At 40.0% G+C, this 22,233-nt stretch overlaps 3 protein-coding genes and 1 pseudogene across 3 annotated transcripts; 3 read left to right on the top strand and 1 right to left on the bottom strand.

Moving 5' to 3' along the window:
- Window positions 1-424: 424 nt before the first annotated feature.
- On the top strand, window positions 425-3,195 carry LOC121772387 (bax inhibitor 1-like). The gene is made up of 6 exons (XM_042169470.1): window positions 425-677; window positions 1,268-1,411; window positions 1,523-1,614; window positions 2,392-2,578; window positions 2,676-2,831; window positions 2,916-3,195. Exons 1-6 carry the CDS (start codon window positions 561-563, stop codon window positions 2,964-2,966), a joined length of 747 nt encoding a protein of 248 aa, XP_042025404.1. The 5' UTR covers window positions 425-560; the 3' UTR covers window positions 2,967-3,195.
- Window positions 3,196-7,661: 4,466 nt separating this feature from the next.
- LOC121770918 lies at window positions 7,662-10,264 on the top strand (annotated as a pseudogene).
- A 3,103-nt stretch (window positions 10,265-13,367) lies between these two features.
- LOC121770009 (U4/U6 small nuclear ribonucleoprotein PRP4-like protein) lies at window positions 13,368-17,428 on the top strand. Its single transcript, XM_042166801.1, has 6 exons — window positions 13,368-13,585; window positions 14,735-15,663; window positions 16,133-16,586; window positions 16,681-16,878; window positions 16,956-17,037; window positions 17,141-17,428. Exons 2-6 carry the CDS (start codon window positions 14,774-14,776, stop codon window positions 17,236-17,238), a joined length of 1,722 nt encoding a protein of 573 aa, XP_042022735.1. The 5' UTR covers window positions 13,368-13,585; window positions 14,735-14,773; the 3' UTR covers window positions 17,239-17,428.
- A 72-nt stretch (window positions 17,429-17,500) lies between these two features.
- On the bottom strand, window positions 17,501-18,839 carry LOC121770010 (expansin-like B1). Its single transcript, XM_042166802.1, has 3 exons — window positions 18,448-18,839; window positions 18,245-18,351; window positions 17,501-18,166 (listed from the first exon to the last, which is right to left on the bottom strand). Exons 1-3 carry the CDS (start codon window positions 18,593-18,595, stop codon window positions 17,651-17,653), a joined length of 771 nt encoding a protein of 256 aa, XP_042022736.1. The 5' UTR covers window positions 18,596-18,839; the 3' UTR covers window positions 17,501-17,650.
- Window positions 18,840-22,233: the final 3,394 nt, after the last annotated feature.

Below are 22,233 nucleotides of genomic sequence, written 5' to 3'. Positions count from 1 at the left end.
GAATGCGTCAGTAACCGTTGACTGGATGATGTGGCTGGTTTTGATTGGTAATTGTGCGTGGCATAACAATTGGTTCGAGCGCAATCTACAAGGCGTGAGCATTTTAATAGATATACATCTAGAAATTTCTAGGTGAATTTAGAATGAAATAACTCATCTTCATAATTAATTAAACGTTACATAAACTTTTTGTGAAAATACTAAATAATATAGTATTGCTTTTAGTTATCCCTTAATTTTTATTATGTATTTCTCACTTTTATTTATGAAACAACCTTATAGTAGTGTATATAATTCAGCATCATTATCCCCATTAGAAAGTTAAAAACTTCGTATAAAGAAATCAATTGGTCCCATAAATTTTTTCTTCTTGATTTCAAAAATATAAAAGAAAGACTTCCGAAATTAAAATGAAATGAAGAAGAGACTTACGACCTAAGAAACTGTATCTTCCAGGAGGTTACCTTCCCGCGATATATACACACACGTAAACTTACAATTTCTCTCATCAAATCAGAAAGCCACGACTCTCTCATCAGAACAAAGCTAAGCTAAAATCAATGGATTCATTTTCTTCTTTCTTCGATTCCCAATTTTCCTCGCGTAACCGATGGAATTACGACTCACTCAAGAATTTCCGCCAGATTTCTCCCCTTGTTCAAACGCATCTTAAACAGGTTTTGCTTTTATAACCGATTCTTTGTTTTACAATTGGTTCGTTTTCTATTTGCTATGTTGTTAGCTTTTTATGATCATAGTGTTTCGGTGTATGTACATGCTGTGATTAGGCAGAGACCTAATTAAGTGTATTTCGAATTCCTTATCCCTTTTCCGGAGATTAGGCTCATGATTATGACTGTGATTAGGATTGTTTAGAATCACTTTTGTTTGTCGACCTAGGTTAGTTGCAGTTAATTCCTTTTATCCTTTTTCATAGATTCAATGGTTGAAGATAACGTCGAATTTCGTCATTGTTGATTGCATTCTTATACCTTCTTTGACTGTTTACGGTTGTGCTATTTCATCTGTGGATGAAGTAGATGCTAGAATTTCAAATCATCCGCTGATTAGTAGTTTTGTTGCCAAGAAAATGTGGTGTTTTCACGGTTTCCTTTTTCATGCGAGTTCTTTTAATACTCATTGTGAAAAAGTATCTGTTGATGAATGTTACCTTAGCTATGCTTAAAGTTTTTTGAACATTCTATACTTGTTTGTATGCAGAAAAGAAAATGTGTTTTGGCTTATGGGGTTGCTTGATTTCTTTCAGGTGTATCTCTCTCTATGTTGCGCATTGTTGGCATCAGCAGTCGGAGTTTATCTCCACATTCTTTGGAATGTCGGTGGTATTCTCACTTCTCTTGGATGCATGGGCTGCATCTTTTGGCTGCTATCTACTCCTTTACACCAAGAGGTCTTCCTTTTACAGTCTCCTTTTTTTATGGATATCTTTATCCATTTGTTCATCACTCAAAAATTTTGGTTTAGGTTTTTGGTTCTGATCCTTGCTTTTGATGATTGACAGCAAAAGAAAGTCTCCCTTCTCATGGCAGCAGCGCTCCTTGAAGGAGCCTCAATTGGTCCTTTGGTAGATCTGGCCATTAAATTTGACCCAAGGCATGTATTTTCTAACTGTGCATTTGAGTTTGGAGATGTAGTTATGCCTGCTATGTTATTGGATACCACACATTTTTGCTATTTTCTGGCACTGCTTTACTTCTGTCATTGTTTATGCTTTACCACATGCTCCGTTACTGCATCAGCACTGCAGAACTGTACTGTGTTTGTGTAACTGTAATATGGATTGTTATGGCTATTGAATTGTGAATGTTGACACCTGCAACTTCATCATGTCTGACTGGATCAAGTCTCCTTCTTCTCCTCAGTCTCCAGATATGCAACATTTTATGTTTGACATTTCACCCTAACCTTTCTTCTAAAACAATGGTTTGTTGTGAAGTCACTCGTCTTTGCATATAGTTTTAATCAATTGGAAGATGCATATATGCTCCCTATGCTTTCTAGTTTTTAATAGGGGTCACAATGCTTTCATTTAATTAAGATGAAGTTCCTTTTGTAAAATTTGAGTCCCTCACTAAGTATGTACATTAAGTTCTTTTGGTACCATAGAAGCATGACTTAATTTTTAACGTAGAGAAGTTAATCTTTCTAGAGTCTTGCACCAAAATTTAGGAAAAAGCGAATTAATTTTGAAACAATATAGAGTACAGGTATAGTTTATTAAGGTTACGAATAAATTACAAAGATGAATTCTAAAAAAACTCGGAAAAGTAGACTTTACTTTTCCAGTTTTAAATTGCTTAATGATGCCTTTCCTTTGAGTTGGTACATGGTTTTCCATTATACTAATGTAATCAAAATTATCATCTGCAGCATCTTGGTTAGCGCTTTCGTTGGTTGTTCTCTGGCCTTTGGTTGTTTTTCCGGAGCTGCGATGCTTGCTAGGCGCAGAGAGTACTTGTACCTTGGTGGTCTGCTTTCTTCTGGTCTCTCCATCCTACTTTGGTTGCACTTTGCATCCTCAATTTTCGGTGGTTCCATGGCTCTATTCAAATTTGAGGTATTGAATTGTGTTGTGTATTTGGAGTGGATACAGAAGTTCATGCTTGTGATCCATTGTGAGTCTTAATTCCCTTCACGCTCCTTTGGTGTTGCAGTTGTATTTTGGACTGTTGGTGTTTATGGGGTACATCGTAGTTGATACCCAGGAGATAATTGAGAAAGCACACATGGGAGACCTGGACTACGTGAATCATTCTCTCACCTTGTTCACTGATTTTGTTGCTGTGTTTGTGCGAGTTCTTATCATTATGGTAAGTGTTATTTATGATATTAGTTTGATCTAATCTTGTTTATTTTTCATTTGCTTATCGTGGAACTTGGATGATTTGTTGCAGTTGAAGAATGCATCTGAGAAGGAAGAAAAGAAGAAGAAGAGGAGGAACTGAGTTATCACAGCTTGAAATTATAGGAGAGTAGCTGAACTGGGTTCTTCTTGAAAAATAATACTTTGCTTTTATTTTTTTTGTTTGGTAATGTAGGTTATGACATAGTATTACATTGAAAAAGTCTCAAGACTTGTGATGATGAAGCATGTGAAGTCAATGCCTCTCATCTTTCTCATTACTTGTATATTTTCTTCATTCGAATCAAGTAAGCAGAAACTGGTTTAAACTAGTTGCTCTGAGGTTCATATCTTGTTTAGCTTATGGTTGACATTTTCTTTAACTATGCTCGATTTATATTACAAAATGATTTACTACTATAAAATATTGAAATAAGACGACTTCATCGACATAGCATATGACGTGGTATTAAAGGTTCATTACTCAATGCGTTGTATAGTAATGGTTACTTTCTTGCAAGCTATTATGATGCAGAGGAAAAAGTCGATGAAGAAGTTCGGATAAGAATTAGACGTCACCACGGTTCGGAACCGCCGGTTCCGGTTGGCGGTTCCGGTTCAAGATTTGGATGAACCTGAACTGGCCCGGCCAAGGTTCGGCGGTTCCGGTTCGTGAACCGTGAACCGCCGGAACCCCGGTTCCGGGCAGGTTCGTCCGGTTTGGCGGTTTGATTTTTTTTTTTAATTGTAAATTTGAAATTCAAGTAAAAAATGTAAATATATTTGCATAAATAAAATTAGAATTAAACAATGTACAAATGCAATTTTATTGATACACATTACAATTTCAAAATTACAAATTACAACTTTAAAATTGCAAATTACAACTTTAAAATTACAAATTACAACTTAAAATTTACAAATTACAACTTTAAAATTACAAATTACAACTTAAAATTTACAAATTACAACTTAAAAATTATAAATTACAAAAGACCTAAAGTCTTGATTACAATTTACAAATTACATATTCGAAACAAAGGGGAGAAAAAAAAATAAAGGAAAAGGACTCGAGCTCAACTTAAATTTAAAATTTAAGTTGAGATGCCTACGTATCCTCAATGCTCAATTGCATTTTGGAATCAAAGTCCACGTAGTTCTCTTACCTTGCTTACCTATTTGGCTTGATCGGAGGAATTGGCGGCGCGCTTACTCTTCTTCGTCGGGGAAGTAGTCTTGGTCGGGTTGTACTACTTGATTGTTCCAATCCGGTTCTTGGTCTCTAATTTCGGCGGAGCACCAATCATCAAGTAACATGGTGGCTTCCATGTTTTGCCCGGTGAGTCTACTTCTTCTGTCGTCCAAGACGTTGCCTCCAACACTAAAGGCGGACTCGACGGCGACAGTGGAAGCCGGAACCGAAAAGATCTCCTTGGCCATTGATGCAAGGATGGGAAAATCTTTCTCGTGTGATCCCCACCAATCTAGTACGTCTATTTGTTGGGGAACGGGACCTCCTTCTTCCTCATTGAATGAAAAGTGTGAGTCAAAATATAAGTCTAACTCACTTGTCGAATTTGCCATCCTTCCTCCGCTGCTGAAGCCGTATAGGTCTGCCAATTGGGATTGGGCGTCGGGGTCATCAACTTGGAAGAAGCCAAAGTTATGTGTTTGATGAGGGGGTCTAGGTCTCACTTGGTGGGTACGGTTGTACTTGGCTTCGTAATCGTGAAAGAGAGCCCGCAAGTCGAACTCAAAACTTCTTTGGAGGCTTGGGAGGTGGGGGATGTTTATTTGGAATGTTTGGGCTAGGTTTATGTAGTTGTCGTCGTCCTCGTCAGTTTGCAAAGCTCAGAGTGGTTCAAGATCAATAGAAGCCAAATTGTTGTAATAAAATTATAAAATTTTGAAAGTACCAACTAGTTTCCACTTTGGATCCAAAACTTTGGCAAGCAAAAAAACCGTGGGGATCTCGTTGAAATACTTGAGCCATTTTTCAACCATATAATATAAAACACACATTAACTCAAGATTGTTTGTGGAATTTTTCATTGCAGTTTTAAAACCAAGTGATATGATCATGCAATGTTCTAAAACACGAACGGATGTGCAATAATACACACCCGATAACTCAATAGTGGCATTTCGAAAACCTTTGAATAACTTAAACAAGCTCATGCTTTGATCCCAACAAGAAGATGTTAGATATAAATCATCAACAGGGTAAGTTCTATAAAAATCAACTAAATATTCTATATGCTCCAATGTAGATTGCAACATATCATATGTGGAGTTCCATCTAGTAGACACGTCTAAAGTAAAAGTTGTGTGCCTTATTTTCTTCGAGTGGCAATACTTCTTCCACGCCTTGCCAATTTGTGGCTTCCAGTGGATCAAGGATACAACTGTAGTAATAGGTTGAATATGTCTTTGCCATAAAGACAAAGCATCTTGTACACATAAGTTTAAAATATGACAAATACATCGTTGGTGAAAATACTTACCACTTATCACCGGGGAGCAAGCCGCAATTAAATCGGCTATACTTGCGGTGTTAGCGGTTGCGTTATCAAAACCAACCGAAAATATCTTATTGCATAACTCATACTCATTCAAAACTTGAATAATTAAAGATGCAATTGCTTGTGCGGTGTGTGGGGAAGGAAATTGTCTAAAACCAATTAAACGTTTATTTAAAGACCAACTATTGTCTATAAAATGACATGAAATTCTCATGTAAGAATTTTAATGGAAAGAATCCGTCCACACATCGGAGCAAATATTAACTTTGTGCCCCAAGGTGGAGAGGAATTTCCCAACCTCTCGTTTTTTGTCAAAAAACTTACGGTTGTTAGATCTTTGAGCAGTAGAGGGGGGAATTATCTTTGTAGCAACATTAAAAGCAGTTTGCATAGTAACTTCATATTTTTTGTCATTAAAAAAATTGAACGGCAAATGTTTCATTGCCGCCCATCTTACCATAGCATCGGTAACATTTTTCGGATCATATTTAAATAGCGGCGTACCTGTTTGAGACGATGAGCCGGCGGGGAAGTTTATTTGGCTTTGGGACTTAGTATGCCCATATTCCACGGGGTGTTTTGACTTCAAATGGCGATGGAGAGTACCATATCCCCCACCAATAACAAATGGATAGACTTTATCGCAATAGTTGCAATATGCTTTGAACTCACTTGTCTCCACGGTAGTGGTCGGATCATTAGGATTTGAAATTACCACCGGGACCTTCTTGAAATGTTTGGTGAAAATCTCGGATTTCAACTTGGGAGGCATCTTTTTCTTTTGTCGTCCTGCGAAAGGAGGAGGATCGGCCTCCTCCTCATCATTGTCGCCAACTTGGCCGGTGCTAGAAGGAGGGAATTGATGCGATCCATCATCGCCTTCGTCCAACGATAGATTCACATCGTACTTGAAACGCGAAGCCGAATGTGAATGCCCCCCTTGTTGGTCGTCGTCGGCGAGGGCAAGTAACAAGGCCGCATTTCGATCTTCTTCCTCCTACGAAAATTATACAACTAAGTAAAAATACTAACACAAAAATAAAACACATAGACACATAGATGTTGAAAAATGAAATTATGAATTTAATAAAATGAATTAACAAAAAATTAAAACATATTATAACTTACTTGAGCTCGAAGAGCGGCTAGCCTTCCCACCTCCTCCGCAACTTGTGCTCTAGAAGGGGCACGTCGACGACGAGTATCACTTTGACTTTGATCTTGGGCAATTCCCTTGCCCCGATCACCACCACGACGAGATGAAGACATGATATAAATATTTATGGAAATTGAAAGTGAAGAATAGAGAGTAGTGTGATTGTGTGAAGATAATAACGTGAACAACGTGAGAGTAAAGTATGAGCGCAAATAACGTAAACAACTTGATAGAATGAGGATGGAGAATAGAGAAATTGAGATTGAAAGAGAAATTCTTATTAACACAAGAATGGGGTGAGTAGAAATGAAGAGGAGTGGGGTATTTATAGGGGAAAATTGTGATTAAAAAAAATTTAATATTTGAAAAAAAACGGCCGAACCGCCGGTTTACCGCCGGTTTTCGGTTGGAACCGGCGGTTTTTTCGTCAAATTCAAAATTCAAATTTTTAAAAAAGCCGTTGGAACCGCCGGAACCGGCGGTTTTTTCGGCTGAAACCGGAGGTTTCCGTCAACGGTTTCTGACCAAACCGGCGGCCGTAGGAGCGGTTTCTGAAAAGGCTAGGAAGTAGGCCTGAAAAGGTGTCGGGAGGTGTCGGGAACCGCCGGTTACGGTTCTTCAAATTCTGCAAACCTGAACCGGCCCGGCGGTTCCGGTCCCGGTTCGAACCGCTGCCGACGGTTCCGGTTCGGAACCGCCGGTGACAGTTCCGGGGCCGGTTCGTCCGGTTCGGTTCGGTTTGGAGACCTCTAATAAGAATGTATCAAAATCTGAAAAATTAAGTTTACTTGGGAATTATGAAGCATGGAAAATGGAACAGAAAGGTGGAAAGTCAAAAGTGGCATAGGATAGGAGACTAGGAGTTATAGTATGTGAGAATTTTCAAATGTAAAATAGTCAAAATTATATGACACGAAAATAAATTCTGCAGTTAAATGAATTATGGAAAAATAAGCTTGAGGCTGCATTCACTGTCCATTTCAATTTGGCAGTTAATAAATTCACACATCGCCGCCGCCGCGCATTTGAAGGTTGGTCAGCGTTCGTTTTATGTGTTTTACTGCTTTTGTTTGGTCAGCCGCACATCGCCTCCTCGCTTTCGTTTTTGTTCAATGTTTTTCAATAAGGCTATACATTTTGAAGTTATTATTTTAGAATTTAGAGAGTTAGTTCTATAATTATATATGGAGCATTTTAAGTTTAATAACTTTCTTGGTATAAAGAGATGGGAGAGATTGGCGCTGCAGTTCAGTTTTTTGGCACTCTAGCAGAGACAGTCAGTGCTTGGCAATATTTGTTCATTAATAACTTGTAATTTCAACATATAGTAATGCATTTGAAGCGAAGTAATGTGTTGGAGAAGAGGAGCAATAGTAGCTTGAAATCGGATTGGTTAATACAAATGCACTATTATGATATACCATCAATCTCTCGCCCTCAACTTTACTGCACTGCATTTTTCCCATCGCAGCTTCTGCACCTCTTGCTAATCCTTAAGACCAATACCGCTGCTGCTGCACCCTCTATTTTCTGTCCTAGATTTCTAATATTCTAAGCAAGATTTGTTAGTTATAAAAGTGGGAATTATTTGGTTTAGTTTCTTCCCCACATCATTTTTCCTGTGCCTTTTGTCTGGTGATTGGGCGAAGTCCCTGTTGATGTGAGTATAACTCTGTCATTCAGGAAAAAAAGTAACACATCTCTTTTAGAACATTGTAAACAAATTCAGCTTGTTCAAGACGTGTTTACATTACAGGGTGGGAATACAAGGAAGTTTTCTCGTTAATCAGGAATCATGGTTATAGATGAGGAGAATACTGTCCCTGCCTCAGCTGCTGATTCCATTTCACCTGCTGAGGACGAACCCATGGATTCTGCTATTGATGCAATGTCACTTCAAACAGTTCAGGAATACGAGATCTCGGAAGAGAGCAAACTGGCCAGGGAGAGACAGGAGAAAGCGGTACAGGAACTTCTGATGAAGCGTCGCACTGCTGCCCTGGCAGTGCCCACTAATGACAAGGCTCTCCGAGCTCGGCTTCATCTACTTGGTGAACCTATAACTCTCTTTGGAGAGAGGGAGATGGAGAGGCGTGATCGTCTACGGGCGCTTGTGTCAAAACTTGATTCTGAAGGCCAGTTGGAAAAGCTGATGAAAGCTCATGAGGATGAAGAAGCTGGAAGCACGGCGGCACCTTCTGGACCTGAAGAAGATATTCAGTACCCCTTTGTCACTGAAGGTACCCAAACACTATTAGAAGCTCGGCTAGAGATTGCAAAGTATTCTATTGTGAAGTCAGCACTGCGCCTCCATCGTGCAAGGAGAAAAAAGGATGATCATGAGGAGGATTTGGATGCTGAGGTAGATTGATCTTTGAAGCAAGCAGCAAATCTAGAACTAAAAAGCAGTGAGATGGGTGATGTTCGACCTCTTTCAGGATGCTCAATTTCACGTGACGGGCAGATGCTTGTCACCTGGTAAATTTCTACTTTCAATCAGCCAATTGGCTACTGCCTCTGCTGACAGGACTGCAAGACTATGGAATCTGGACGGGATTGTCCAGAGAACATTTGAGGGCCATTTAGATCGCCTTGCTAGGATAGCCTTCCATCCGTCCGGAAAGTATTTGGGTACAGCTAGCTTTGACAAGACTTGGAGATTATGGGATGTAGAGACCGGTGAAGAGTTGCTTCTCCATGAAGGTCATAGTAGGAGTGTTTATGGATTATCTTTCCACCATGATGGCTCCTTAGTAGCCTCTTGTGGACTGGATACTCTTGCTTGTGTGTGGGACCTGAGATCTGGACGTAGTATTCTTGCTCTGGAAGGCCATGTCAAACCTGTTAGGCTTGCTCTGTTTTGACATTACTTTTCCTTTTTCCTTTACGTGTTTAGCCTAATTTTGTGTAGAACTTTTAAAATGTATCTCTTTTCAGGTTCTTGGTGCCAGTTTTTCTCCCAATGGGTATCATCTGGCTACTGGCGGTGAAGACAACACTTGCAGGATTTGGGATTTGAGGAAGAGAAAATCTTTGTATATATTACCTGCTCACTCCAACCTGCTTTCTCAAGTCAAATTTGAACCTCAGCAGGGGTACTTTTTAGTTACAGCTTCATATGATACGACTGCTAAGGTTTGCTCATACACGCCTCGTATTCTTTGATTACGTTTTTGCCTATCTCACCCTTATCTGGGATCTTTCTTGTTAGGTTTGGTCGTCTAGAGATTTCCGGACTGTAAGGACATTATCTGGCCATGAATCAAAGATTACGTCGCTGGATGTTGTTGCAGGTCAGTTTTAGTCCGGAGGACTGTTGTTTGTAATTTTGTTTTATATGCTTTTCAACCAGTTAAAATATAATGGATTTGCTGATTTTTGGTTATGTCTTGGCAGATGGACAATACATAACAACCGTATCACATGATCGAACAATTAAGCTATGGTCGACTAAAGACGCTGAGAGAGAGAGAAAGGAAATGGAAGTTGACTGAACCCCTACTTTCTTGTGTGTGGTCGAAGATGAGAATGCGGTCAATCAGGATTAAGATGTCACTTGTTAAATTTTGTACACACTTTCCTTATCACTGGCAAAATGATGCTGCATTTGCTTGTGTTTGTTTAATCGAGATTATGTTCCTTCTGTAAAATTTGAGTCCCTCACTAAGTATGTATATTATTTTCTTTTGATACTATAAAAGTATGACTTACTCTTAACATCAAGTTAAATTTTTTCAAAAGTCTTGCACGAAATGTAGGATAAAGTGAAGTAATCAAAAATTTCTTTTGCAGCATCTTGGTTAGCGCTTTCGTTGGTTGTTCTCTGACCTTTGGTTATTTTTTTTCCGGAGCTGCAATGCTTGGTAGGCGTAGTGAGTACTTGTACCTTGGTGCTCTGCTTTCTTCTGGTCTCTCAATCCTACTTTGGTTGCACTTTGCCTCCTCAATTTTAGAAAAGAAGGTTGAGTGTGTTAAATAAATAGATAAAAAAGTAAGAGAGAGGAAAATGTAGAGAGAATAAAATATAAAGTGAATAAAGTAGAGAGAATAAAGTAAGAGAGAAAAGTAAGAAAGAGAAAAAAAATTAACATATATGAAAATGACTCAACTTTGAATGAACTTCCTAAAATAGAAAAATGACTTAACTATGAAGAAATAGACGGAGTATTAATTAAGAACTTGAGAATTAGTACTATGAGGCATGGAAAGGAATGATGGGAAGTCAAAAGTGGCATAGGAGTTACGTGAGATTTTTGAAATTTAAGTCAAATTGTATGACACGGAAATTAATATAATAGAATCTCTTTAGTTTATGATTTTAAATTGTACAAATAAGACAACAAGAAGGCATATTGAAATCTATCAATATCGGCCTCCCTTGAAATTTGTATATATAGTCAGAATTATTTATACAGGTACCTAATAAAAACACTGAGAACTGACAAAAGAGTACGCTATTTTTATTTATTGACAAATAAATATAAATTTTAAAGATTGTGATACAATTATACATATTTTGTTGGTTTGGGAAGTCCACCCCTTAAAGTTCTATTAAATTTTATAATATTAGGGAAGTGATTACTATAATCTTTTTGTTTATATTTTATTATAAAATTATTTCATTATTTTTTTATTACTTTAAATAAAAAAATAAAATCCAATTTTGAATGGTGGATGGAAAAAATTGAGAATCACTATTTCATCCAAATGTATTAATATGCTAGTATAAAGATACTCATATTTTTGTAGAATTATTTTCTACTAGTAAAAAAGAGTTGAATAGAGTAGATTATTATAGAAGTCGTACAAATGAGTTAGAGCATTTCTAATGGCGGCGAGCGGGCCGGCTAGCCAATTTCCGGCACTCGCCGGTCTGCTCGCCGAACCATTGGAACCGGCGAGCACCATTTCGGCGAGCGGTCGGCGAGCGAATTTTAAATTTTTTTTTATTTTCGAAACACTGTATATACGCGATTTGCACGTCATTTTCATTCACACCACTTGTTTTAACGAGTACTATCTCTATCTTAATTTCTGTACAAGATCAATAACGCGAAATGGAGAACAACAACGAAGGTACTCCTGTGACGAGCGGGTCTCAAACTCCCCCGGTACCCGTGGGAGGTGGATGGGGTCCGATGCCCGGGTACTACAACATGTACCCGTGGCAGCAGATGATGCCCGGGATGGCACCCGGGGGGAGTATGCCGGGGGATTTATCGGCTATGTCGGGGTGGACACCCGGGATGCAGATGATGCCGGGGTGGACACCCGGGATGCAGATGATGCCGGGGTGGGGTCCCGGGATGCAGATGATGCCGGGAGGGGTACCGGCGACGCAGGGGACGCCGCGGGGGATACCGGTGACGCAGGGGGGGAAACGTCTATCGCCTCAGTTTTGATTTTTCGACTGATTCTTCGCATACATCGACCCCAACGGAGGCGCAGTTCACGCAATATGAGACTTTCTCCTTAGAGGAGTTGGGGTTTGATCTTCTCGGTGTTTCGGAAACTCCCGTTCAAACTGGTGGAGTAGGGCGGGGTCATGGCCCCGCAAAGAAGAAGGGCAAGGGGAAGGACAAGAGGGTCGGCCAGTCGTCGCAGCCGGTCGAGGACGACCCCTCGGTGCGGAGGAAGTGGACGCAAGCGGAGAACGTCGCGCTTGCCAAGGCGTGGGTGAGTGTGTGTGATGATCCTCTGACTTCGAACAATAAGAGGATCGTCAACATGTGAGCCAAAATTGCTGCAGCCTACATGAGATTTTGCCCGGAGGGGAGGCAGCGCACCGGGGAGGAGTGCCGGAAGGGGTGGGACCGAATCAGGGCTGGAGTCTCGTGATTTTCGGGCTTGTACGCCAACGCCCTCCGCATGCAGAGCAGTGGCCAAACGGAGGATGACTGCAGGAGGATAGCGGAGAAAGCCTTCCCCCAGCCCGGGTTGTATAAGGAGTTCACCTACTGGAACTGCTACGAGGTGCTGATGGACTCCGAGAAGTTCCGGGCAGGTGTCGACGCTGGCTGGCCGAAGAAGCAACGACTGAACTATACTGGTGATTACAGCGGCAGCAACGGCGGTTCCCATGACCTCCCCGAGGATGCTCAGGAGCTCCCGTCCCCTCCATCGTTCGCTCGCTGAACTCGCCCGGTTGGTCAAAGGCGGGCGCAACGGGAGGCGAGGGGGGCGCCGGGGGGTCCCAGGAGGTACAATCGGCATCCCCCCTTGGCCAGTTGTCGGAGGATCTCAAATTATTCGTGCGTCAACAAACGCTCGCTCAGATGGCCAAGACGTTAGCCGAATGGCGGACGGAGACGGACCCCGAGGAGAAGAGTTTTCTTCACGCAATGCTCGTGAGCATGCGTGACGATTTGAAGACCGGGGGGCACCGGGGGGTTCTGGCGGATACGGAGGCGGCGGCGACAGTGACGGTGGCGAGGGGGGCGACGGAGACGAGGAGTGAGGCGGATGTCGTTTTTTTTTAATAATGTATTTTTTTAAATTAATGCATTTTTTATTGTACTTTTTTAATTTAAATAATATTATTGAATTTTCTCGTATCTGTGTCGTACATTTAATTCCGTATTTTGTGTGATTGTCAATTATTTGTTTTATATAATTAGGGGTGATATGGCTAGGCTATTGCTGAGCTATTTGCTTGTCCTGATAATATGGTAGAAGGATTTTTAGTAGTGATGATGTGGCAGGAGGCGTTTGTGGCTGGACTATGACTGGATATGGCTGGGCGAACAACATTGGAGATGCTCTTATGAAGAAATAAGGTCGAGGCTGCATTGATTTGAGAGCATATTTGAGGATCAAGTCCTGAAATAATATCCCAATTTATGCAAGTACTACTTCTCTATTTGTAGTTAGGGTTTATTAGCAATTGTTTTTTTAAACTTTTATCAGAACTCTAAATCGCATTGGCCCGCCCCTCCAATCTTCACTCTCTATTTTAATTTCTCCACCTCCGCCGGCCCCAATCGCCGCGCTCCTCCTCTCCTCAGCTCGCCTCCGGCACCGCACATCGCCGCCGCGCATTTGAAGGTTGGTCAGCCTTCGTTTTATGTGTATTACTGCTTTTTTTCGGTCAGCCATCGCACCGCACATCGCCTCCTCGCCTTCGTTTTTGTTCTATTTTTTTTTTCAATAGTTGCTATATACCTCTAACTGTTATCTATTATTTTAGAATTTAGACATTTAGTTCTATAATCATTTATGGAGCTGGTTAGGGCAATTTTTTTTAGCAACTTGGTATACAGCGGTGGGAGAGATTGGTGCTGCAGTTCAGTTTTTTGGCACTCTTGCAGAATGCAGAGGCAGTCAGTTCTTGGCAATTTTTTGCATTAATAACTTGTAATTTCAACAAATAGTAATGCATTTGAAGTGAAGCTGGCAATCCTCGTCTTTGTCAAACATTGAAGTAGTAATGTGTTGGAAGGGAAGAGGAGCAACACTAGCTACAGCGCAAGGCTTGAATAATACAAAAGCACCGTTATCACATATCAATCTCTCGCCTTCAATCTCACTGCATTGCTTTGCATTTTCCCATTGCAGCTTCTGCACCTCTTGCTAATCATGAAAATCATCCGCAGAGTGTTTACATAATTAGGAGATCGAAAAGTTTATTATTAACTTTTGACTGTCCATCATTTTTTTACAATACAAGAATTTTGTTAATGACCCATCGAAAAGTTTATTTGAACTAATTTTTAGTTTTAGACTTATTGGCATTTCATGTCATTAACATTCACAACGTATGTGTGATAACGCGTATGTTTATTATATACTCCGGTTTGACCAGTTGAATTGTGAACCGATAACTGTGCCGGTTTGTTTACCGGTCTGGTTTTTAAAACATTGGTAATTGCTGATTATGATTTATTGTTTTTTTTAGTTTTTATGGCTGCTCAGTTGAATTGAAAATCCTTAAGACCAATACTGGTGTACCCTTTATTTTCGGTTTTAAGTTTCTAACATGCTAAACGAGATTTGTTAGTTATATAAGTCGGAATTGTTTGGTTTAGTTTCTTCCCCCATCATTTTTCCTGTGCCTTTTGTTTGGTGATTGGGTGAAGCCCCTGATGATGTGGTAAATGGATGTATAAATCTGTCACTCAGGAACAAAACAAACTCATCTCTTTTAGAACATTGGAAATAAATTCAGCTTGTTCATGACATGTGTTTATGTTTCAGGGTGGGAATACAAGGAGGTTTTCTCATTAATCTGGAATCATGGACATAGATGAGGAGAATACTGTCACTACCTCAGCTGCAGATTCTGTTTCCCCTGCTGGGGATGAACCCATGGATTCTGGTATTGATGCAATGTCACTTCAAGCGGTTCAGCCTGTAATTGCACCCACTGCTCCAACCACTGTTATACCTCCTATTGCCCCACTACCTACTGTACCTCACTCGGTTCCAAGACCATTGGCTCCGATACCTATCCGCCCTCCTGTTCATAGGCCTCCTGTACCAAAGGGAGACTCAAGAACTAGTGATTCGGATTCTGATGAGGAAGGGTCAGGTATGAATCAAACTGCTGCTGGTCAGGAATACGAGATCTCAGAAGAAAGCAAACTGGCCAGGGAGAGACAGGAGAAAGCAGTACAGGAACTTCTGATGAAGCGTCGCACTGCTGCCCTGGCAGTGCCCACTAATGACAATGCTGTCCGAGCTCGGCTTCGTCGACTTGGTGAACCTATAACTCTCTTTGGAGAGAGGGAGATGGAGAGGCGTGATCGTCTACGGGCGCTTATGGCAAAACTTGATTCTGAAGGCCAGTTGGAAAAGCTGATGAAAGCTCATGAGGATGAAGAAGCTGGAAGCACGGCAGCACCTTCTGGACCTGAAGAAGATATTCATTATCCCTTTTTCACTGAAGGTACTCAATCACTATTAGAAGCTCGGCGAGAGATTGCAAAGTATTCTATTGTGAAGTCAGCACTGCGCCTCCATCGTGCAAGGAGAAAAAGAGATGACCCTGACGAAGATTTGGATGCTGAGGTAGATTGGTCTTTGAAGCAGGCGGCAAATCTAGAACTAAAAAGCAGTGAGATGGGTGATGTTCGGCCTCTTTCAGGATGCTCAATTTCACATGACGGGCAGATGCTTGCCACCTGGTAAATTTCTACTTTCACTCAGCCAATAACTGTTGAGCTACGCAAGTTCTCCTGGTTGTTAGCAGTTGCTGAAATTATCATTTATTGTGTTATGTCTTTTATAATATTTTTTATTATGCACAAACTCCATGGTGGAAATAGAGAAAAACTTTTGTTTTGTAAGTATGAGCACTTTTTTACTGAATAGCAAAGCTCAAGAAAACAGCATATAAGGTTTTTGTTTATTCTTCTCCACTTACCATGATGTTGCTGCAGCCTGCACTGTATTATCCTTTGCTGGCCATCTTGAAAAGATCCTTTTTCTAGAATTTCAGTTTAGTTTAATGTAGCTGAAAATGCATTGAGAGTTTAGCTTTGTTGAATTATGTACTCTATTTGCATCTTGTGGTTACATGCTGGGATTTATCTTCTCCCAACTTGGTCTCTTATGACAAGATCACTGATTTGTTCCTTCCCCATTCTTTCTTAGTTCTCTAAGTGGAGTTGCAAAGGTCTGGAGCATGCCAGAAGTAAAGAAGGTTTCAGCTCTAAAAGGGCATACCGAACGAGCTACTGATGTTGCATTCTCTCCAATCAACTACCAATTGGCTACTGCCTCAGCTGACAGGACTGCAAGACTATGGAACCTGGACGGGACTGCCCTGAGAACATTTGAGGGCCATTTAGACCGCCTTGCTAGGATAGCCTTCCATCCGTCTGGAAAGTATTTGGGTACGGCTAGCTTTGACAAGACTTGGAGATTATGGGATGTCGAGTCCGGTGAAGAGTTGCTTCTCCAAGAAGGTCATAGTAGGAGTGTATACGGATTGTCTTTCCATCATGATGGCTCCTTAGTAGCTTCTTGTGGACTGGATTCTCTTGCTCGTGTGTGGGACCTGAGATCTGGACGTAGTATTCTTGCTCTGGAAGGCCATGTCAAACCTGTAAGGCTTGCTATGTTTTGACATTACTTTTCCTTTTCCCTTTACGTGTTTAGCCTAATTGTGTGTAAAACTTTTTAAATGTTTCTCTTTTCAGGTTCTTGGTGCCAGTTTTTCTCCCAATGGGTATCATCTGGCTACTGGCGGTGAAGACAACACTTGCAGGATTTGGGATTTGAGGAAGAGAAAATCTTTGTATATAATACCTGCTCACTCCAACCTGCTTTCTCAAGTCAAATTTGAGCCTCAGGAGGGATACTTTTTAGTTACAGCTTCATATGATACGACTGCTAAGGTTTGCTTATAGATGCCTCTGTATGATTTGTTTACTTTTTTACTTATCCCATCCTTATCTCAGATCTTTCTTGTTAGGTTTGGTCGTCGAGAGATTTCCGGCCTGTAAGGACATTATCTGGCCATGAATCAAAGATTACGTCGCTGGATGTTGTTGCAGGTCAGTTTTATTCCGGAGGACTGTTGTTTCTAATTTAGTTTTATCTGGTTTTCAAACAGTTAAAGTATAGCGGATTTACTGAATTGTGGTTATGCATTGGCAGATGGACAATACATTACAACCGTCTCACACGATCGAACAATTAAGCTATGGTCGACTCAAGACACTGAGAGAGAGAGGAAGGAAATGGAAGTTAACTGACCCCTACTTTCTGGTGTGTGTGGTAAAGGATGAGAATGCAGTCAGTCAGGATTAAGATGTCACGTGTTAAATTTTGTACACACTTTTCCTTATCTCTGGCAATATGATGTTGCATTTGCTTGTATGCTACTGCCATTTAATCAACTTGAATTTTGAGCTTTTGAAAACATAAAAAATTGCACAAAACTAACTCAACAAAGCTCATGAGTTTATACGATGTGGTATTAAAGGCTGCCTGTCTTTCTGAGTGTTTTCTATTTAATTTGCACTGATAAATAGCCTTTTTATTCAAATACGGCGCACATATAAATATATATACACACACACAGATTGCAGAGTAGAGGTAAACACCAAGTAGTAGGTACAATATCAATATATATATTGTGTCTTATATAGAGAGGTTGTAGTAGGATTAGTTGAGTTGAATGGCAGCGTCGTATGTGAGGCCGGCCTTCCAATCGGCGGCGATCACACTCGAAAGCTGCACCCACTTCGCCTCTGCATTTGCAGTGGCCACAATCTGGAGTCGTAAGCTTATCGCGGCCCCCAGCGGTGGGCTCTGCGTGTCCCAGACTGCTCCGTATACCCTTCGCATTTCCCTCCAATCCTTGCAGTCTTCCTGCCATATTTGGAGCGCAGTGATATCGGTGGTTCCCGATTGGTAGATAGGTATGACGGCCAAGTAGTGAGGGTAGCTGCTGCGCTCATGAACTTTGATCACCAGGTTGGAGGAGTAACGGCATGGGACCCGCCGATACTCCACGTCCACCACGCCGTACGCAAACAGCTCCGCGGCCATGTTCGGCTTCGCAAGGTTAGCATAGGCGCGTGTGCTCAATATGAAGTCTGTGTTGTGCCCCTCGCCGTAATCAGTCGCCACCACCTCCGTTCCTTCGTCGGTGCAATGTGCTGCAATTTTGCATCTAACCTGGAAGCAATAAGCGTCTTATCAACTGAGATACGCTTAGTCGTAAACTAAATATCTTAATTTGAGAGAGAGAATTACCTGGTAGCAGGCACCACAGCCAGTGCCATTCCTGTAAAGCCTTGAGACTCCACTCACTTGCCCATTGTATACTGTTCTACCATATTCTCCGTATCCACATGCTCCACCTTCAATTTTTTTTTTCATTTCAGCATATAATGTAAACAATATTTAAACTTGTGTAATAAAAGTTGACGTAGATAGATAGATGGATGGATAGATACTCGGATTTCCGTAGCATTCAGGGCTTCCGTAGTAGGTTGCTCTTGTGCTAATGAAAGGATCATCAGCCAAACAGAAGGAGGCAGCAGCTACTACCAAAACAGCTGAAAACATAAAGTAGTAATGGTGTGATGAACCCATTGCATGCATCTAATGCCTATCAAATTTTGAAGCAAAAATAACTCTTTTTTTGTTTGATAAATTATTAATATGAGTGAATAAAATCCTTGGCGAGGATCCCATATTTATAGCTCAAATCAAGGTAGGGAGGAGAAGACACTTGGAAATTCAATTTGTAGCAATTGTTTATCAAGGTAGTGGAAATGAACCAAAGTGTGGCCCCTTGATTGGAGAACAGTTCATAAACATAAACACCTTTTTGTAATGACATATATTTAGTGCATTCACTAATCATGCTTGTATATGTATGATATATCTAAGGAGAATTGATATTTTGATGTAAAAGTAATGCTTCTAGGCCACTTTGTGTCCCTCTGTAGGGATAGTTTATTCCCCAATTGTTCTTCTAAATACTTGTTAAATACTAGTTCCATCATTACTTTGTATATCCAGCCTGTGGCAGCTAAGTTTAAGGTCACTCCAGAAAAGAATGCTTATGAAATCTAAACAAAGAATGGTAGATTGGTAGCTTATGGCTGATAATGGGATTGGGGGAAATGATATTAAGTGGATGAAGTTTGGAATTCATAGGAGATTGCCAAAACATAGTTGAATTGCTCGGTCAGCTTAACTATTGTAGATATATATGGTGGAACAAGGTTAAGTTGCCAAATCATACTTTAATTGTACTTCCTAGCGCAGCTCTCTGTCTATGTAATATAGGAGAAAGTGCAAAGCTGTGGGCAGTCCATCTCAATCCTGATCAGCTTATATAACATTGATTTTTGTTATTTTATGTTGTCAAGAACAGCCTCATTCTGTAAACTTAGATACAACATAAAATGTAAGTAAGTATATACTAAACTAATATACGTAATTACACTACAACTATACCTACCGTGATTTCCAGCAGTTAATACATAGTTTTATAGAAAGTACTCCTTACGTCCGCCAAAGTTTGTCCCATTTTACCATTCCCGTCCGTCCCACAAAGTTTGTCTCATTCGAAATCTTACCAAAAATAGACATTAAATACACCCTCCATCTCCTCAACGTGGGACCCTTATTTTACTACACACCTTCATTTAATACAAAGTCAAATAATTTCTTAAAATCCGCGTCGAGTTAAATTGGAACAAACTTTGGGGAATGGGGGAGTAATTGTTTTATCGATGAAATATGAAGAACAAAATAAAGAAAGGGGCCATTCACTAAAGTTTTCTCAAAAACCCGAGACTTTGGGGAAAGTTGAACCTTTTGCTTCCAAAGACACAATGAGTCAATTTGTCAAATTCTTAGGTATATTCAATTACCACTCACCAGCGACATGATCATTATCAAGAGATCTACATCGGCTTAGACTTATTCTGAAATCATGTAGAAATGAGTCGTTCATCCCTTTAAAATGTCTCATAAAAGAAGTTATCCAAGAATATATAAATAAGATTAGATCATATCTTTATCAGGTTGCTATGAAACAAGGATGAATATAAGTGGGGTTAATTATATTTTGTATCCCAAGCCTTCACAAGATAATAAATTGCCAAAAAAAACAACCCAATCAATCGGTGGTAAAATTGCTACTGCTAAAAACATTGCCCAATCAAGTTTAATTTTTCCGGAACTGTAAATTTTGGTAAATTTTATACAAACAATAAGTTGGTATGCTTTTGATATTACTACTTACTCCCTCCCTGTCCGAGAATAGGAGTGTCATTTTTTCATTTTGGTCCATCCGCGAATAGGAGTACTGGTTCATAATTACCATAAATGGTAAAGAGGTCTCACATTCCACTACTCATTTCACTCACATATTATTTAAAACTAATACATACAAGTGAGACTCATATTCCACTAACTTTCTTCCACTTATTTTTCTTAGCATTTATTAAAGCTCGGGCCGGAATTGAATGAGAGGTGTACTACTTAAAAAATAAAAATTGTTCAAAATTGATGTATGCAAACGCAATCACTGAAATAGATACGCTAGTACAGTGCACCGTACAGTTCCCCCTCATCCCAGCCTCTACTAGAAGATTTGGTCCAAACACATTTTTTTGTTGGGGTACTCCAATATTTTTAGATAATCGCAAATTAAACTTCAATCTTTAGAATCTCTTACAGATTAGAGCAAATATGACGATTCTAGCATATTAGACTCTTCAATATTTTACTCTTACTCTAGAATTGTAATTTATAGATTCATCAAATATTAAAACTATAAATTGATTGAGGACGTCTGGAATCATTGCTTTGGTTGTTCTCTCATATAGTCAATTTTGTCGCCGTCAAACGTTGAAGACGCAGTTCGAACTATCGAAAAACTATTCCTCCGCTGAGATCAGTTCACTTATCATAACTATACTCCCCCATAACGAATTAACAACATAAAAACACTAATCAGTGTTCAACTTTAAATTTCAATTTATATTAGAAATAAGTCACTTATCCCTTAAAAGGCGGGAGGGTTATTCATACTTATACAGAGATTATCAGTAAGTCGATGTGAGACAAGATTTAAGAGTTTTAACGCGCCCCTCACGTGTGGGCCGGAATGACACATCGGACTTCCATCACGTGGGTAGGTACCCTCACCCTTATAAAGCCTTTTAAAGAGTGAGTGGTCAATTTCTAATATGGTATCAGAGTGGGTTCATGTTGATGATGGATTTTATCTCTTTATTTCTTCTCTTGCCTACCCACATGATGAAAGTCTGATGTGTTATTCCGGCCCACACGTGAGGGGCATGTTAAAACTCTTAAATCTTATCTCACATCGACTTGGTGCCTCTATATAAGCATGGATAACTCTTCCCCTTATAAGACCTTTTAAGGGTGAGTGACTCATTCCATTTCTAATAATTTCAATTCCAATTTCATATAACCAAACAAAAAAAGGCTAATTTAAGTTCATATAGAAAGATTAGAATATACTCCTTCCGTCCCCAAATAATATACACTTTGGGATCGGCATAGGTTTTAATGTAAAATTAGTGAAGTAAGAGAGGGGTAGAGAGAAAAGTAAATAAAGTATTGTTAGTGGAGAATGAGTCTCACCTCATTAGAGAGAAAAGATTTTTCAAAATTAGAAAGCGTATATTTTTGTGGGACGAATTAAAAAAGAAAGAGCGCATATTGTTGAGGGACGGAGGGAGTAATAGTTTTTAATAGGTTAAGGTGGGTAGAAAAGGTAATAGTAGTTGAGCAACAATAATTGAGCAGTGGCACTGCAGTAGGTAGTGGGGCAAGTGCTGAAAGAGGGAGACACGTTTAGGAAAGCTAGAACACCCTTCCCTTATAAGCCCTAACCAAAGCAAAAAAGAGAGAAAGCGATTTGTCTTTCAAAAACTAAACACAGTGCTTTCCGTGTCTACGTGTGTCTCTGCTCTTAAACCTTACCTCACACTCCTATTAGGGAGGACGATGAAGCTCTATTGTGGTTGCTGGTTGGTCACATACTATTATGGCCATCCATTTGTTACCATCTTGAATAAACACTCAATCTCCACTTTCCTTTTCAAATCCATTTCACATGACACTCCCATTTTTTAAATGCTACTTCAAAATTTACTAAATTAATCACTTACCACTTCAGAAAATGGCGTTTAGGGATATAGCTCGCTAAACACGAAAAATATGATTGCTAAATGGCATTAGCAAGCACACAT

Source organism: Salvia splendens, chromosome 16 (assembly GCF_004379255.2).
Source record: "Salvia splendens isolate huo1 chromosome 16, SspV2, whole genome shotgun sequence".
NCBI classification, from domain to species: Eukaryota; Viridiplantae; Streptophyta; class Magnoliopsida; order Lamiales; family Lamiaceae; genus Salvia; species Salvia splendens.
The sequence above is the reverse complement of the archived record's forward strand: the minus strand, read 5'-3'. Positions and strand labels throughout refer to the sequence as shown.

Bases quoted from the DNA above. Each gene is read 5' to 3' on its own strand.
- LOC121772387 (XM_042169470.1), top strand. From the start codon at position 561: ATGGATTCATTTTCTTCTTTCTTCGATTCCCAATTTTCCTCGCGTAAC. The intron at 678-1,267 runs GTTTTGCTTTTA...GATTTCTTTCAG, and splicing joins TTCAAACGCATCTTAAACAG to GTGTATCTCTCTCTATGTTG. The intron at 2,832-2,915 runs GTAAGTGTTATT...GATTTGTTGCAG, and splicing joins TGCGAGTTCTTATCATTATG to TTGAAGAATGCATCTGAGAA.
- LOC121770009 (XM_042166801.1), top strand. From the start codon at position 14,774: ATGGACATAGATGAGGAGAATACTGTCACTACCTCAGCTGCAGATTCT. The intron at 15,664-16,132 runs GTAAATTTCTAC...ATTCTTTCTTAG, and splicing joins GGGCAGATGCTTGCCACCTG to TTCTCTAAGTGGAGTTGCAA. The intron at 17,038-17,140 runs GTCAGTTTTATT...ATGCATTGGCAG, and splicing joins GTCGCTGGATGTTGTTGCAG to ATGGACAATACATTACAACC.
- LOC121770010 (XM_042166802.1), bottom strand. From the start codon at position 18,595: ATGCATGCAATGGGTTCATCACACCATTACTACTTTATGTTTTCAGCT. The intron at 18,352-18,447 runs GTATCTATCCAT...AAAAAATTGAAG, and splicing joins TGAATGCTACGGAAATCCGA to GTGGAGCATGTGGATACGGA. The intron at 18,167-18,244 runs GTAATTCTCTCT...TATTGCTTCCAG, and splicing joins GCTGTGGTGCCTGCTACCAG to GTTAGATGCAAAATTGCAGC.